General features: G+C 43.3%; 2 protein-coding genes across 2 annotated transcripts in view; one reads left to right on the plus strand and one right to left on the minus strand.

Moving 5' to 3' along the window:
- mav (maverick) overlaps positions 1 to 17500 on the minus strand; it is a 148846-nt gene that overhangs the window by 95482 nt on the left and 35864 nt on the right. The gene's annotated exons all lie outside the window — the stretch shown is intronic.
- Positions 3795 to 8871, plus strand: LOC138350255 (uncharacterized). The gene is made up of 2 exons (XM_069300694.1): positions 3795 to 8316; positions 8409 to 8871. Exon 1 carries the CDS (start codon positions 4576 to 4578, stop codon positions 7729 to 7731), a length of 3156 nt encoding a protein of 1051 aa, XP_069156795.1. The 5' UTR covers positions 3795 to 4575; the 3' UTR covers positions 7732 to 8316; positions 8409 to 8871.

A 17500-nucleotide genomic window follows, 5' to 3' on the forward strand; every position in this document is an offset into this window, starting at 1 on the left:
GTTGTATGGAGGGAGGGGGAGGGAGGGGGAGGGAGGGGGAGGGAGGGGGAGAGAGAGAGAGAGAGAGAGAACCGTCTCACTCTGAAGCTTACAGAAATCCGGGACGGTTATGCCTGGATATTACCTGAAGAGGTAGGCCGGGTTACCCAAGGACTCTCACCTCTTGCCTTGAGGGAGAGAGGGTGAGGTAGGGTGGCAGGGGTAGTGGGGTAGTGGAGGAAAGAGAGATGGAGGGGGGGGAGGGGAATAGGGAGGGAAGGAGGCATTGGGGGGGGGGGGTGATGGAGGTGGGAGCTGGGAATTACCACTGCACACAGGTAACCACACACAGGTAACCAGTTCCTTTGACCAGTCTTGTGACCGGACGAAATAGAGACAGTATATGTGTCTGCTCCTGATGAGAAAAAGATCTTAATTTTTGTCTCTGTCCCTTTTTCACATTTTGCAATGAAGCGTGTCTCTAAGGACCTGCCCTGGCTTGCCCCAGCTCATTCGTCTCCTTAATACATCACCCGTCGCCTCTCATCTTATCACCTCTCTGTATCGTATAAAAAAATCTTGCTTATAATGTCGGGAAACCGACACACACACACAACTACACACACAAATAACACAGTCTCCCCTAGTCTATACTCCCTTCAGGATGGAAAATGGGAGACTCCGTGACGTCATCGACTCCGTGACGTCATCAAAGTCATCGTATATTTACATTATGAAACATTGTTAATAGATTAGTTTAGTATCTAAAGTTAATAAAAAAGTAATCACTAAGAATGAATATAATTATTTACATCAAATAGTAGCTAGGTTCCCTTGTTAATGTAAAATTACTTTGAGTGAGGAACCAGAGCATAAGAGCGTCACCCCGGAGAGGAAGGCGTCCAGACATACAACATCAACAAAAGATGGGATGAGCATACCACGCTGTCTTAACTGGTGTAAACAGCTAGACACCCCATTTACGTGTCAACACCAGCCACACAGCCTAACAACATCACAACGACATCTGTATCCGTCTACCAAGTATTGTTTATTATTCAAGTGCACTGTTTAATATAAATATGTAGATGGTTATGTCGTAGGACATCCCCAAAAACACCGTACGTGTACCCCATTACAGCCCTCACAGTTCATGTCATACCTGTAATTGATATGTTTAGGGAACTTTGATTAATCCTTGCATCCCATACAGGTAAATTGTGAGAGGAGCTTCAAGAATCTGTGCAGACAGTTGGTTCATACACATAATTAACTACTTGTTTGCCAAGCCTTGTCCTTCCCACCAGCCGCCATTACGTGGCACAAAGAGGCAGGGCCACACCCATCTTGAGGCTACACCTACACGCCTTACTAGGCCCATTCTACTGGCACAGCTAAGACATTATAGCAGTAGCAGTAGTTATAATTAATTACTTATAATGAAATAACTGAAATAATAGTTTTAAAGGTAAACAATTGGTAGTTTAAGAAGGGACTATAACAAAGTGGTTTAAGCTACCAATTGTCCCTCCCAATAGTGTGTAAGAAGATTTCAGGCAGTTTACCAGTACATACAGTCCACTTAATTAATACTTACTTACTAAGAAAATAAATAAGACATAACTTTATTTTATTAAATCAATTTGAAAAGAGAGATTAGCTGCCTGGAATTTTTCCCCACAATATTTGGTCCTTCGAACCGGATTATATTTAGTTCTTTGAACTAGATATTATACATACATATAGTGATAGTGCAATATTACCTACACACATTATAGCAGGAAGACACTGCTATATTTTTGCATATTTTCTAGCCTAACTTTTCAATCTCATAGCAAACAGAACTTACAACAAGCACTATTATTGTTCTGACAGTACCAAAGGAACAATTGTGCTTTTTTCATTTCATTACAAGAGGTTGATAAGAGGCTACTTTACTTATAAGTTACTTATATATGTTTTTTTGTATTATTGCATTATTATTGCCATTACTGTAACATTTACTGCATGCCACATCATTTACTACTAATTCTTGCACAAGGGTAGAACATTTTAGGCTGGTGTTGTACAGCAACCTAGTCTAATTTATTGTGCTAACCTGGTGTAAGGGTAAGAATTTAACACTTGTCTAGTGTTGAACACATATTACAACCTAGCAAGTACATATTTTTATGCAGTATTTAAGACAACCCGAGTTGTGTTGTCAATATGATATCAATATAACATTAGTACAATTTAACTATAATCATTTCACCTTTGAGTGTTAACCTGTGTCTCTGTACCAACCAAGAGTGATAATGATGGGCTAACTTGCGGATACCAGCATTGATACAGGTCTACCACTCAAATTATAGTGTGTATGATTTTACAGTGTATATTTAAATATAGTCTATACGACTAACAAGTACTTCCAAAATGTCTACTGTCAAAAATGTCCAAATAACCCTCACAGGATTGAGGGATCATTTATCACGGCAGATTAGCACATGTGATGACATAAGTAAACAAACTCCAGTTAACTATGTAGCATTGGAAAATTATCTTAGGCTTGCACGGAACAAATATGACCGTGTGTTGCAACAAATGAAAGAATATCAAGTTTTACTTCAGAATACCAGTGTTGGTGGAGAAACATTACAAGATGTTATACAAGAACATTCCGATTATGAGGATACAATGTTTACACAGTTGCAATACTTTGATGATATCATACATGCCCATAAAGCTAATATAAATATTGTAACCACAACTTCCCAGAAACAGACAGCACCAGAAGTCAAATTGCCATCACTTAGTTTACCAACTTTTTCTGGAAGAGAAGACGAGAGTTGGGACGGTTTCTGGAGCAAATTTGTCGATTCTGTGGATTCTAATGCTAATGTGCCAAAAACAACAAAGTTTACATACTTACAGAGTGTCTTGAAGGATGAAGCGTATCAGGTAGTCTGTAATCTAAATCACACAGATGATGATTATGACAATGCAGTGCAACTCCTGAAAGATAATTACGCTAAACCTGAAAGGACTATCAGAATTCTAACACAGAGACTGTTAGACATTAAACCTCCAAATAATACTGCAGTCTCACTCCAAACCTTCAGATTGGAGCTTGAGTCCATACTCAAGGCACTTAAAAATAAAGTGAACCTGGATGAGTCAGACTGGATAATACAAGTCCACATGACACGGAAATTACCCAGGGACATACTGGATAAGTTGTTTGTATTAGTAGGTAAGTCATCCTTGACTGTAAATGAGATTACAAAGGGTTTACAAACCATCATAGAACGAGAAAGAGTTAATCCAGAAGAAAAACCATCTAAACCCACATCTGCTACTAATAGTAAACAACAGAGTACAAACAGTGCTCCAAACAAAGCTAAAACATCTTCCCCCTCCACAAAGTGGAATCAGGGCAGTGTAGGAACATATGCAGTTGGTCCTTCCAAACCTACAGTCAACGCATCACCCAAGACGGTGACTCCTCAAGATACTGTTAATGTCTGGAAACCATGTGTGTTTTGTGAGCAATCACATTCCATGTACAATTGCAGACGCTACCCTGATCGTGCAACACGCATAAAACGACTCAAGGAGTTATATAGATGTAGCAAGTGTATAAGGGAACATCATCCCGACAATTGCACAACAGCAATGCGCATCTGCACTAAGTGCCATAAGGGTCAACACCATACTGCACTTTGTGGGGACACAAGTATAAAGTCTCCCAAGCCACAAGAGGAGGAAGGAGCTACAGCATCAGTAAAACTTTGTACTGTGTTACCTGACATAAGTGTCTTCACATCCAGGTCTAACCATAAATCAGCTCTACCTACTGCACGATTGATCATTAGAAATGGAAAGAATAAAGCCACCGTACGTGGATTATTTGATCAGGGGTCCCAACTGACCTTTATATCCAAGGAGTTGGTAGATAAACTGAAACTTACACCTGTAGAGGAGACACGGATAAACATAAAAGGATTCCTGACTAACTCAGGAGCCCGAACTTACGGGGTAGTACGACCCACAGTACGACTAGGAGGTTATGTACGAAAGGTACCAGCACTAGTAGTAGATAGATTTCCAACAGACCTGTATATAGAAGGTCTAGGAACAACAGCCAAATTCCTAGAAGAAAAGGGAATTCCTTTGGCTGATAACATTACTTCGGACAACCTTTCCGATATTGGAATCCTTATGGGATCAGATGTCTACCATAAGTTTATCATAGGAAAGGAAGATTACCACGGTATGAACGTGTTACCATCTGCAGGTGGCTATTTACTAACAGGCCCAGTATTACGGCTAAAACAACCCGCACCTGTGGATCACCAACTTGCCAACACAGTAATGGTTGCATGACTAGGAGAACAGTCTCCACTGCAACTCAGAGACATTTCCGAGGATGAGCTTGATCCCCCAGTATATAAGTTATGGGACCTGGCAACTCTCGGCATTGTCCCTGAACAACCTAGTCCAGATGATGACTGGACTTATAAACAATACCTAGACTCAGTTATCTACAAAGATAATCAGTACTGGGTCAGGTTACCATGGAAGCTGAATCACCCTCAGCTACCCATCAACTACTTCATGGCACAAAATCAATTAAGATCACAGGTGTTACGTTTACAAAGACAACCTGAGAACTTGAAGTTGTACCATGAAATAATACAGAAGCAGCTCGATGACAAATTTATCGAAGTTGTAACAAATGATAACCCAAAGGAAGGACATTATCTGCCACACCACCATGTTCAGAAGGATTCTGCGACTACCCCACTACGGATAGTATTTAATTGCAGTGCTAAGATGGGGCAGAATAGTGTTTCGTTAAATGACTGCCTTCAAACAGGCCCAAGCCTAACACAAAGGCTTTATGACGTGCTGTTAAAGTTTCGTATAGGGACTTATGCATATACGGCCGACATTAGCAAGGCATTCCTTAGGGTAGGTCTTCAAGAAGAAGACCGGAACTACACAAAGTTCCTATGGATTAAGGATCCTAATGATCCAAACAGTGAAATAATCACTTATAGGTTTGCGTCTGTTTTGTTCGGAGCCACGAGCTCACCATTTCTGCTTCAAGCTACCTTGGATACGCACTTGAAGAAGTCCAATAGCCCGAACAAGACAGAAATTAGCGAAAACCTGTATGTGGATAACTTTCAAGGAACAGCCAACAGTGAAAGTAAGCTGTTGGACATATACCATGAGGCCAATCGAGAATTAATGGGAGCCAATATGCCTCTCCAGTCTTGGGTCTCTAACAATGACAAATTAAAACAACTGATCACAACTGAATTTCCCGACTACCAAGTACCCGAGATGACAAAGGTTCTAGGTGTCCAATGGAACACGACAACCGATCAGTTGACAATCAAGTCAGTGGAAACAGATACCACTAACTTAACAATGAGAAAATTGCTATCACAAGTCAGCAAACCCTTCGACCCATTAGGCTTATTAAGTCCAATACTAATTAATGGGAAGATGATAATACAGGAATGTTGGCAACAAAAGATAGGCTGGGATGATCTTCTAACACCTGCCCTACAAGAAAAATGGCAAGGGTTAGTGAAAGATTTGAGCATCCTAGAGTCTGTCAAGTTCCCTAGGAACACAACAGTAAATGAAAAGGAACCAATTAAGTTGCATGTATTTTGTGATGCCTCAGGAAAGGCTTATGGTACAGTAGCTTACCTGGTCTCAAATGGGCAAGCCAATTTGCTCACATCAAAGGCCAGAGTGGCACCTTTAAAGAAAAGATCACTGCCACAACTGGAATTAACAGCCTTACTGCTAGGTGTAAGATTAGCTCATTATCTGATCAAGGCCTTAAGCCACATCCACTTTACAGAAACAGTAGTATGGTCAGATAATGAGGCAGTGCTACAGTGGGTTAAAAACAATAACAGTAAGAATCCTTACGTGAGTAACCGCGTTAAGGAAATACGAGAGTTGTCAGCAGGGTATAAACTAAGATATGTACCTACTAAAGAGAATCCAGCTGACTATCTCTCCCGAGGCCTGACTTTACGGCAATTAACAAAGGCAGAGATGTGGTTCAATGGACCTCAGTGGCTAATCAGCGACCAGTGGCCTAAACAAAAGCCACAAGTCATTGTGACCAATGTCACTGTTCCCACTGAGAACCCGGAACTACCTCAGACTTTGGTAATTGATCCTGCTCGGTACTCTGAACTGAACAAACTTGTAGGTGTCACCCAAGTAGTGTTTGATTTTCTAAAGAAAATAGGAATCAAGCATAATTTCCCTAGTGCCTTAAGGTACTGGGTTAAAAGAGCTCAGACCGACACATTCGGGACAGAAATTGACAATGTTCCTAAGAAGCTACAACATGATCTGGGTCTCTGGTTAGACACTGACAATTATAACTTGATAAGATGCGGAGGACGCTTACAACATGCTGACATAGATCTGGAGGCAAAAAATCCAATATTGCTCCCTCGTCACCACATAGTAAGCAAACTAATTGTGTTACATATACACAAATACTGCACTCTGCATGGTGGGGTATTAGATACTCTCACAGAATTAAGACAACAGTACTGGCTACCCCAAGGTAGACAGACAGTAAAATCCATAATCAAATCCTGTGTTGTATGCCGGAGATACGATGCCAGAGTGTGTCCATATCCTGGCCCTCCTCCACTTCCGAAGGAACGAGTCGTACATATTCATCCTTTTGAGACAACAGGAGTAGATTTCACAGGAGCACTAACACTGACAGGCACTAAAGACAAGAAACCAGTAAAGGCCTATATCTGTCTTTTTACTTGTGCCACAACAAGGGCAGTCCATCTAGAAGTGACTCCCGATATGAGTGCCGAAGCATTCTTACAGGCTTTCCGCAGGTTTGCTTCACGTAGATCTTGTCCCAAGTTAATGATTTCAGACAATGGGTCCAACTTGGTGGCAGGAGAAGCATGCCTGAGGAAAATCTGGACACACCCCAAGGTACGCACAGCCCTAACTCAACGGCAGTGCTATTGGAAATTCATACCTCCCAGAGCACCATGGCATGGAGGCTTCTATGAACGGATGGTTGGTACGGTGAAACGGTCTTTACGGAAAACCCTACACCGCCAAAAGATTGACCTTCAGGAGCTTCAAACAGTAATCATAGAAATAGAAGCACGAGTTAACAACCGACCACTTACCTACCTCTCTGATGATGCTTTGCAGCGTGAACCATTAAGTCCAGCTCATTTGATGTATGGGAGACCTCTCAAAACACTTGTGTCCCTTACGGATGAGGAACCAGAGGATCCTTCATATGTCAAAGAGAGTGATTTGGTTCAACGTTTCAAACATCTTTCAGGGGTGATAAGTCGGTGGAATGACGTATGGACTCGTGAATACCTAACAGCTCTGAGGGAGTATCATTACGGGGCAAACAGTCCCTATAATAGAATTAACTTGAACCCTGGTGACATAGTTCTGGTGGATAGTGACGGACCACGCTCGGAGTGGCCTATAGGAGAAATAGTCTCTGTTCATCCAGACAGCCAGGGCATCTTGAGAATAGTGAAAGTAAAATGCAAAGGCAACACTACTCTCAAAACTTTAGAGAAATTAGTACCTTTAGAACTGGCCAGGAAAGAAGACGTACAACGACTTCCAGCACCCGATACGCCAGTACGGGACATACGTCCCCAACGGACTGCTGCACAACAATGTAAACTCAAATTAAAGCAGCACTATAATTCTGAGGGAGAAGAATAAAGTGATCGCAGTCCTTACCGGGACTTCGACCCGTGTTCTGCCCCTGGGAATTATGTCGGGAAACCGACACACACACACAACTACACACACAAATAACACAGTCTCCCCTAGTCTATACTCCCTTCAGGATGGAAAATGGGAGACTCCGTGACGTCATCGACTCCGTGACGTCATCAAAGTCATCGTATATTTACATTATGAAACATTGTTAATAGATTAGTTTAGTATCTAAAGTTAATAAAAAAGTAATCACTAAGAATGAATATAATTATTTACATCAAATAGTAGCTAGGTTCCCTTGTTAATGTAAAATTACTTTGAGTGAGGAACCAGAGCATAAGAGCGTCACCCCGGAGAGGAAGGCGTCCAGACATACAACATCAACAAAAGATGGGATGAGCATACCACGCTGTCTTAACTGGTGTAAACAGCTAGACACCCCATTTACGTGTCAACACCAGCCACACAGCCTAACAACATCACAACGACATCTGTATCCGTCTACCAAGTATTGTTTATTATTCAAGTGCACTGTTTAATATAAATATGTAGATGGTTATGTCGTAGGACATCCCCAAAAACACCGTACGTGTACCCCATTACAGCCCTCACAGTTCATGTCATACCTGTAATTGATATGTTTAGGGAACTTTGATTAATCCTTGCATCCCATACAGGTAAATTGTGAGAGGAGCTTCAAGAATCTGTGCAGACAGTTGGTTCATACACATAATTAACTACTTGTTTGCCAAGCCTTGTCCTTCCCACCAGCCGCCATTACGTGGCACAAAGAGGCAGGGCCACACCCATCTTGAGGCTACACCTACACGCCTTACTAGGCCCATTCTACTGGCACAGCTAAGACATTATAGCAGTAGCAGTAGTTATAATTAATTACTTATAATGAAATAACTGAAATAATAGTTTTAAAGGTAAACAATTGGTAGTTTAAGAAGGGACTATAACAAAGTGGTTTAAGCTACCAATTGTCCCTCCCAATAGTGTGTAAGAAGATTTCAGGCAGTTTACCAGTACATACAGTCCACTTAATTAATACTTACTTACTAAGAAAATAAATAAGACATAACTTTATTTTATTAAATCAATTTGAAAAGAGAGATTAGCTGCCTGGAATTTTTCCCCACATATAATATTGCAACCCACCGCGCCTGTGACAGGTAAGTCCACTAACGGGCTCACCATAGCCCGTGCTACTTGGAACTTGTTCCGAGTAGATGAATCTAACAACAACAACAACAATATTGCTAAGCCTTAGCAAACAACCCTACACCCCTTTAAGTTGCTCCCTCCCCCTCCCCCCCTCTAACGTAGAGCACCGCTCCTGTGCCAGGTAAGTCCACTACGGGCTCACCATAGCCCGTGCTACTTGGAACTTGTTCCGAGTAGCTGAATCTATAACAACAACAACAACAACCCTAACGTAGCCAAACAACACAGCAAGACAATAACCTCACAAGAGCAAAACTTGCGTACACTCCAATATTATATTCTGCCCCACAACAGTGCACTTACAAAACAGTTCATGCCTTACCTAGTATCCTAGAGGACTCGCAGGCTTGACGAAGTCAATATTCCGCGAGGAAGTCAACATCTTCGTCAGGAAGGTGTTGAGAAGTGGGGGTCTTAGAACTCTGTAGGGAGTGCTGCTGGCTACAGCCAGACTCCTTGCTGCCCTCTGGAACCTGTCTTTCCCTCCCTCCCTCCCTGCCTCACACTCGTACGAATAATGGGGGGTGGCGACACACCAGGGGGTAGTTATTGGCTGTTTGGCGTGGACGGAAAAAAAACCGTGTTCCCCCCCCCCACCTCCCCACTCCCCAGGGCAGTCATGGGGCATTTTGGTTTCAACAGTGAGATATTAAGATCATGTAATATGTAAATTCCCGTCACGTAAGCCAGCGTTGCAGTGACCCCCCACTATATACATCTGACTACTATATACATCTGACTACTATATACATCTGACTACTATATACATCTGATTACCACACTGCTGTGACCCAGTGTATGGGTCGTTGACGGGATGCACTATGGCATAACTCTATTGACTAAATTTATATATGACACCATTTACTTAGTTATATATATATATATATATATATATATATATATATATATATATATATATATATATATATATTATTGTAATCACTATAGGGTTATATATATATATATATATATATATATATATATATATATATATATATATATATATATATAAATTATTGTAATGACTATAGGGTTATATATACTTGCAGGTGTATATGATTGTAGTTATCTTTTAATATTTCAGTGCATTATGTTTTGGGTGTTATGAATTGTTTGTTTCAATGACGTGTGCGCTGACCAGTCTGTGTGTGTGTGTGTGTGTGTGTGTGTGTGTGTGTGTGTGTGTGTGTGTGTGTGTGTGTGTGTGTGTGTGTGTATGTGTGTGTATGTGTGTGTGTGTGTGTCTCCTGGTTCAGGGCTGCCAACCCTTGCGAGGGGGGGGGGTGGGTGGGACTGGTGGACCACCAATGTTGATTAAACTACTGTTCTATATTATTATTATTATTATTATTATTATAATTTACACAGAACATCTGCGATGTTGTAGGTTCTAAAATGTTGTACTCTGGTATATTTAGATTGTATTTTGTAGTACCCCAAGAGGGGTATATTGCATTATATTGGGTTGGTATTGTTATATTTGACTTGTGTGGGGGTTGGGGGTGGAGGTTGGGGGTTGGGGGTGGATGTTGGGGGGTGGGGTTGTGGAGGTTGGACTAGCCACCTGCTCTCACTGGTCTGGAAGGTGGGGGGAGGGGGGGGTAAACATCTAGCGGCAATGACCAGTGCCTTGAGATAAACTTTTTTTATATGATTTATTATTAACTTTGTTGTGGTGTGTATATATATCTTTTGTAAATAGATGTTATGTAGCCTCGGTTCCCTCCTGGTAAACTGGTGACTTTTATTGTAGACTTTCACTCAGTCGCTTGACCGTTAAAGGTGTGATTTGCTTGAGGCCAAGAGTGCCAATCATTGATGGGGAGGGGGGGGGGGGGGGATGTCTATACCACGAGGCTTACTTGTGGGTCGTGACCTAACACGCTCCTCACCTAACGACCACGCCACACTTAACGACCACACCAAATCTTAAAGCTTCACCACAGCACAATCTTCAAAACAACTGAAATCTAAGAAATTTCACGTTATCTCCCCCCCATCCCCCCCTTCGTCTCCCCCCCTCCCCCCTCTCTCTTACCCACCCTCCGCAACACACCCGGCCAAAAAATCTCAAAAAAGTTTAAACGTCGGTAAAATAAAGCAGTCTCCCTCCCCCCAGAAACCTGCAAAACCAGAAATTAGATGCGATCTCAGCCTCCATTTCGACGCGTCCAAACACCAGCCCAAGGTTGGCGAAGGTCTCCTATGCAGATACGACTTGTGTAGTGTCGTCCGCAGGATTCCTAGCCGACGGAGATATGATTCCTGGTGTCGCAGGGATCCACGAGGCTTCGCGTATATGCGCTTACTCCTGAGAAAGGGGATTTACGGGGCTCCTGCCCTTGAGAACGGTTCCCCGCTGATTTACAAGCTCATTTTTTTATGATAAATATTCCTTACCCCTGTTTGGAGTTCACTCGAGGAATGAGGAAACATTTGCAAGATGTATTTTACTTTTCAAGCTGAATGCTACGTGATATAGTCAGGTTTACTTCCGGGAAGTAAGGAAGGTTTGTTCACACGTCTCTTTCTTATAGAGATTTGTATTTTTTCCCCCTAGTTGACATTGGCTGTTAACGGATCAACAACGAGAGAGGAAAGAACCCATTCACATTTCGTAAGTCCATGTACACACACAAGCCCGAGGCCAGAAGGCACGTACAACGCAGTCTTGGAGGAGGAAGCCAGAGGGACAACACAGCCCGAGCTGAAGGTGGAAGTCAAATGGCCATCACAGTTCACCATTATGTTAAAGGAACAACAGGCCAGCCTGAAGGAGAATGCTTTTTATCTCAGGAATATTCCGGGGGGATTCGAACGTGTTATGGCAACCTTCTCTTTCTCTGATGGATTGTATGACTATTGGTAAATATATGGAGAGAGAGAGAGAGAGAGAGAGAGAGAGAGAGAGAGAGAGAGAGAGAGAGAGAGAGAGAGAGAGAGAGAGAGAGAGAGAGAGAGAGAGAGAAATTTTGGATTAGTCTTGCAAGCCCTGCAATGTTCGTATGCTAGAATCTAGATCATAAAAAAAAAAAATAGGTTTAAGCGTTTGAAACAGACAGACGAACAGAGGCAAACAAAGAGAGACAGTGACAGACAAAAATATGTGTGAGTTTATTGGCAGCGTCACTCATTCTGTGAGTGAACACCCCGCCACAGCAGCATACAACAGCAGACACTCCAGCAGACACCCCTCTGCTGGGTCGTCACCCTGTCACTTGTACTCTGCTGGGACTTAACTGTCTCTAGTTAACACACCGTCAAACAAGGATTAACATTTACCAATCTTTAAACTTGCCTTATCTTGAAGGGCAAAGTTTCTTAGATTGACCAATCCACACGCTAGAAAATGAAGGGGACGACGACGTTTTGGTCCGTCCTGGGACCATTCTCAAGTCGATTCTTAGGTGGTCAAGGCCGCATCCTTTCCCGCAGATTCTGCAACTCCACTACTCAGTTGTCGTGTTCATCCCGAATCTCCATTGGTACTTGTATACAAGGCGGCGAATGCTTGCCATTTGCATCAGCCTCTTTCTCGGCCACCTCATTTTCAACCAAAATTGATTGAAGATATCGCCTGTAACACCATTGTCCCAGCGTTACGGATTCACAGTTTGATTGCTCTATCCTTTCCACAGTTCCCTTGTTACGAAGCTGTTGGCTTGATGATTCCTTTAACTAGTAGAAGAGTCTTGGGGGAGATGAAGCATTTAATATGGCCATCTTCAGCGCTTTCAGTACATGTGTTCGTTCACTGACGAAGATTTCAAGGTGAAGGGGACGAATCATCAGATCCCTGTTCATCTTGGGTTTCTTTCGAGATATCATAATGCTAAACAATGGCAGTAATCTCTGCTTGTACCGAGGAGACGCGATTATTAATCCGTGCTTTTTTTCATGTCTGCTTTGAAAGACATCATTCCTAATTACAGTGTATGCAGCTCCAGCCTTGCAATTAGGAGGATTAGCAGATCCATCAATGTGGATCTGGTCTAATTCGTTTCATGACTCTTTATTAAATTTCCTCAAGTTACGAATGCCTCAGTGTTTTGTGGCAGCATAGAATTTTTTTTTTGATATCTCGTTTGTTATATTCTCACACGGTTCACCCTGCCAGGGAGTGAAGTTCACCCTGTTCACCTCCCTTCACCATGGAGGTGATATTGCAACAGGTATTAATTAGTTCGTGGAGTTGCTTAAACAGGCAGAGCTGCTTCTAGGCAGCAAATACATCAATTTTGCCTCTTTGTGCAATTCCAGTTTCATCTTGTGATACACAACTCTGTGGACTGTGGACCCAATGCCCATCGAGAGGGCATAGTGGCAGGAATGTTATAGCAGCCCGTCCCCCCCTAAGGTTCCCCAACATCAAAAAACTGTCGTACTGAAAGTGCCACCTTATCCTAACGTACCAGAGGACCTAAAACAGAAAACGAGGCCGTATGGCCAATTTCGCGAGCCGCTACCATTTTCTAGTACGACGATTTTTCTGACCTTAAGTAGAGTATACGTCAAAATGCGACGTTATATTAAGAGGACGGGTTGGCACAGAGGAATATAATGCTTCTGGGAACTGGACCAAAGCAATATATCCTGAAGTTAGTCAAATTAACATTTGTCGTGAAGAAGTTATTCTTGTTGCGTAGAGCTCGGAACGTAACTAGCGGAATGTTAGACTTTTAGAGACATGTTTGGCGAGCTATACATTGGAAGAGAAGAGTGAGGATGAGAAGATAATGAATAAGAATAGAGGAAAAAAGATGGCACAGGAGATGAATTGAGATGAATGTTGATCATTGACAAGGGATACAACTGTGTCTTCACCTAGTTGTATTCAACTAGTTGTGCTTGTGGGGGGTTGACCTCTGCTCTTTCGGCCCGCCTCTCAACTGTCAATCAACTGTCACTAACTACTATTTTTTCTCCCCCACCACACACCCCCCCCGGAAGCAGCCCGTGATAGCTGACTAACTCCCAGGTACCTATTTACTGCTAGGTAACAGGGGCATTAGGGTGAAAGAAACTCTGCCCATTGTTTCTCGCCGGCGATGGGATCGAACCCGGGACCACAGGATCACCCGTCCAGCGTACTGTCCGCTCAGCCACCGGCCCCCGTGTGTGTGTGTGTGTGTACTCACCTAGTTGTACTCACCTAGTTGTGTCTGCAGGATCGAGCATTGACTCTTGGATCCCGCCTTTCGAGCATCGGTTGTTTACAGCAATGACTCCTGTCCCATTTCCCTATCATACCTGGTTTTAAAACTATGAATAGTATTTGCTTCCACAACCTGTTCCTGAAGTGCATTCCATTTTCCCACTACTCTCACGCTAAAAGAAAACTTCCTAACATCTCTGTGACTCATCTGAGTTTCAAGCTTCCATCCATGTCCTCTCGTTCTGTTACTATTCCGTGTAAACATTTCGTCTATGTCCACTCTGTCAATCCCTCTGAGTATCTTATACGTTCCTATCATGTCCCCCCTCTCCCTTCTTCTTTCTAGTGTCGTAAGGCACAGTTCCCTCAGGCGCTCCTCATACCCCATCCCTCGTAGCTCTGGGACGAGTCTCGTTGCAAACCTCTGAACCTTTTCCAGTTTCATTATATGCTTCTTCAGATGGGGACTCCATGATGAGGCGGCATACTCTAAGACTGGCCTTACGTAGGCCAGTGTGTGTGTGTGTGTGTGTGTGTGTTGTCAGGTGAGGCGTGGGAATAGGAGAGGATGAGAGGGAGGGGGGGGGGGGGGGAGAAAGGAAGGTGTGATTGAGATAGGAAAGGAAGGGGTGAGAAAGGGAGGGGGAAGGTAAGATAGGAAAGAACAGTGTGGGGGGGGGGGGGAGCTAAAGCCTCCAGGACGCTATAAGTGAAGTTGATCTTCCCTAAGACAACAGAATGTTGTTTATACCAGACAGTATTTGGGTGTAGGATGGGGACGTGCTCCCTCTCCCTACTTCCTGCTTAGCGTCCACTGCCCTTCCCCTCTCTCCCTCTCCCTCTCTCTCTCTCCCTCCCTCTCTCTCTCTCCCTCCCTCCCTCTCTCTCTCCCTCCCTCTCTCTCTCTCTCTCTCTCTCTCTCTCTCTCTCTCTCTCTCTCTCTCTCTCTCTCTCTCTCTCTCTCTCTCTCTCCCTCCCTCTCTCTCTCCCTCCCTCTCTCTCTCTCTCTCTCTCTCTCTCTCTCTCTCTCTCTCCCTCTCTCTCTCCCCCTCTCTTTCTCTTTCTCATAGCTGTACCACAGAGACGTTCTGCAGTAGCGTTGGGAACCCGCTAACACTGAGTACACACAGAATGAGAGAGAGAGAGAAGGAGGAGGAAGAGGGCAAAGATCATGTAGGATGGAAGGAAGAGGGACGGGAAGAGAAGGAAGAGGAGGAGTTTGATGGAACAGGAGGACGAGGAAGGCAAAAGCCATCACTGTGGAGACACAAGCAGGGGTTTAAACTCGATGCTGAATGACTCCTTTTGTGAAGGCTTGAATACACTGCTACATCTTGACGAATGGTGACGAGGCGGGTCGCGTCATTTCGTCCAGGAGAGAGCCTTCGAGGAAGCCTCATTGAGAGCCTTCAAGGAAGCCTCCAAGGATCCCTCCAGCAGCTTCCAGCCTCCCATTTTTCCCCCTTCAAGGCATTACCGGTAATTTCCTTAAGAGGGCTTCAGACTCTTTCATAAGTGGTTGGTTCTCTTCGCGTGAGACGAACCGCTGAAGGTAATTGGTTCTCTCTTTCTCTCTCTTGGTTCGAGTTGGAGGATCAGTCGGCTAATTGGTTATTTCGTACGTCATTTTCTAGGTTAAACTCCTAATGAGCTATTACTTGAACTTATCGTGTGAGGTGGGTGAAATAATAAATTAAATTTTAACACACACACACGTGTATGTATGTATGTGAGAGTGTGTGTGTGTGTGTGTGTGTGTGTGTGTGTGTGTGTGTGTGTGTGTGTGTGTGTGTGTGTGTGTGTGTGTGTGTGTAATGTTTAATGTCTAATGCTAGACATTAGAAAGCATTTCTTCAGTGTCAGAGTAGTTAACAAATGGAATGCATTAGGCAGTGATGTGGTGGAGGCTGACTCCATACACAGTTTCAAGTGTAGATATGACAGAGCCCAGTAGGCTCAGGAATCTGCACATCAGTTGATTGACGGTTTAAAGGCGGGACCAAAGAGCCAAAGCACAACCCCCTCAAGCACAACTAGGAAAGTACAACTAGGTGAGTACATGCATGTGTCAGAGGAATATTTGTAGTAGACATAACAGAGGAAAAATAAATAGGTTAGAAAGGCGGGGTCCAAGAGCTAATAGCACGATTCTGTATATCGGTCTCGGATGTATATAGGTCTCGGAAATTTCCCACACGCTGTTTTTCTCCTTGTAATTAGCATAAATTCTTGTCATTTACATACTAGTTCTAAGACTCTCTGCAGGTTACTAGTATTGCAACTAAGTGCAATCCTAGTAAAAGATCTGCAATCTAGAAAGTAAAATGCAACTAAGTTATTCCCATTTACATAGAAGTCAGGTATTACGACTTTCAACCACAAAGACTTTAAAAAAAGTCGTAACTCGACCCCTTGAGTTAGTAGTGAGGGGCCACGGGACCTCAACCTTGACATATGAGGGGGCCCTCCAGGTAGCCGCAGGAGAGGCTAATAAAGATCGAGTCCTTATTGGGCCAGTGGTGTGCTTATCTTCCTGTGCTTATCTTCCTGCAGCCGGTCCACTGAGGACTGAGCGTCGAGCAGCGATGGATGATGCTGCCTTCTAGTCTTTAACGCTGCCTTCTAGTCTTTAATGCCGCTTTCTAGTCTTTAACGCTGCCTTCTAGTCTTTAATGCTGCCTTCTAGTCTTTAATGCCGCCTTCTAGTCTTTAATGCCGCCTTCTAGTCTTTAATGCCGCCTTCTAGTTTTTAATGCCGCCTTCTAGTCTTTAATGCCGCCTTCTAGTCTTTAACGCTGCCTTCTAGTCTTTAATGCCGCCTTCTAGTCTTTAATGCCGCCTTCTAGTCTTTACTGCCGCTTTCTAGTCTTTAACGCTGCCTTCTAGTCTTTAATGCTGCCTTCTAGTCTTTAATGCTGCCTTCTAGTCTTTAATGCTGCCTTCTAGTCTTTAATGCCGCCTTCTAGTCTTTAACGCTGCCTTCTAGTCTTTAATGCCGCCTTCTAGTCTTTAACGCTGCCTTCTAGTCTTTAATGCTGCCTTCTAGTCTTTAATGCCGCCTTCTAGTCTTTAACGCTGCCTTCTAGTCTTTAATGCCGCCTTCTAGTCTTTAACGCTGCCTTCTAGTCTTTAATGCCGCCTTCTAGTCTTTAACGCTGCCTTCTAGTCTTTAATGCGGCCTTCTAGTCTTTAACGCTGCCTTCTAGTCTTTAATGCCGCCTTCTAGTCTTTAACGCTGCCTTCTAGTCTTTAATGCCGCCTTCTAGTCTTTAATGCTGCCTTCTAGTCTTTAACGCTGCCTTCTAGTCTTTAATGCCGCCTTCTAGTCTTTAACGCTGCCTTCTAGTCTTTAATGCTGCCTTCTAGTCTTTAACGCTGCCTTCT

Source organism: Procambarus clarkii, chromosome 44, assembly GCF_040958095.1.
Source record: "Procambarus clarkii isolate CNS0578487 chromosome 44, FALCON_Pclarkii_2.0, whole genome shotgun sequence".
Lineage (NCBI taxonomy): Eukaryota > Metazoa > Arthropoda > Malacostraca > Decapoda > Cambaridae > Procambarus > Procambarus clarkii.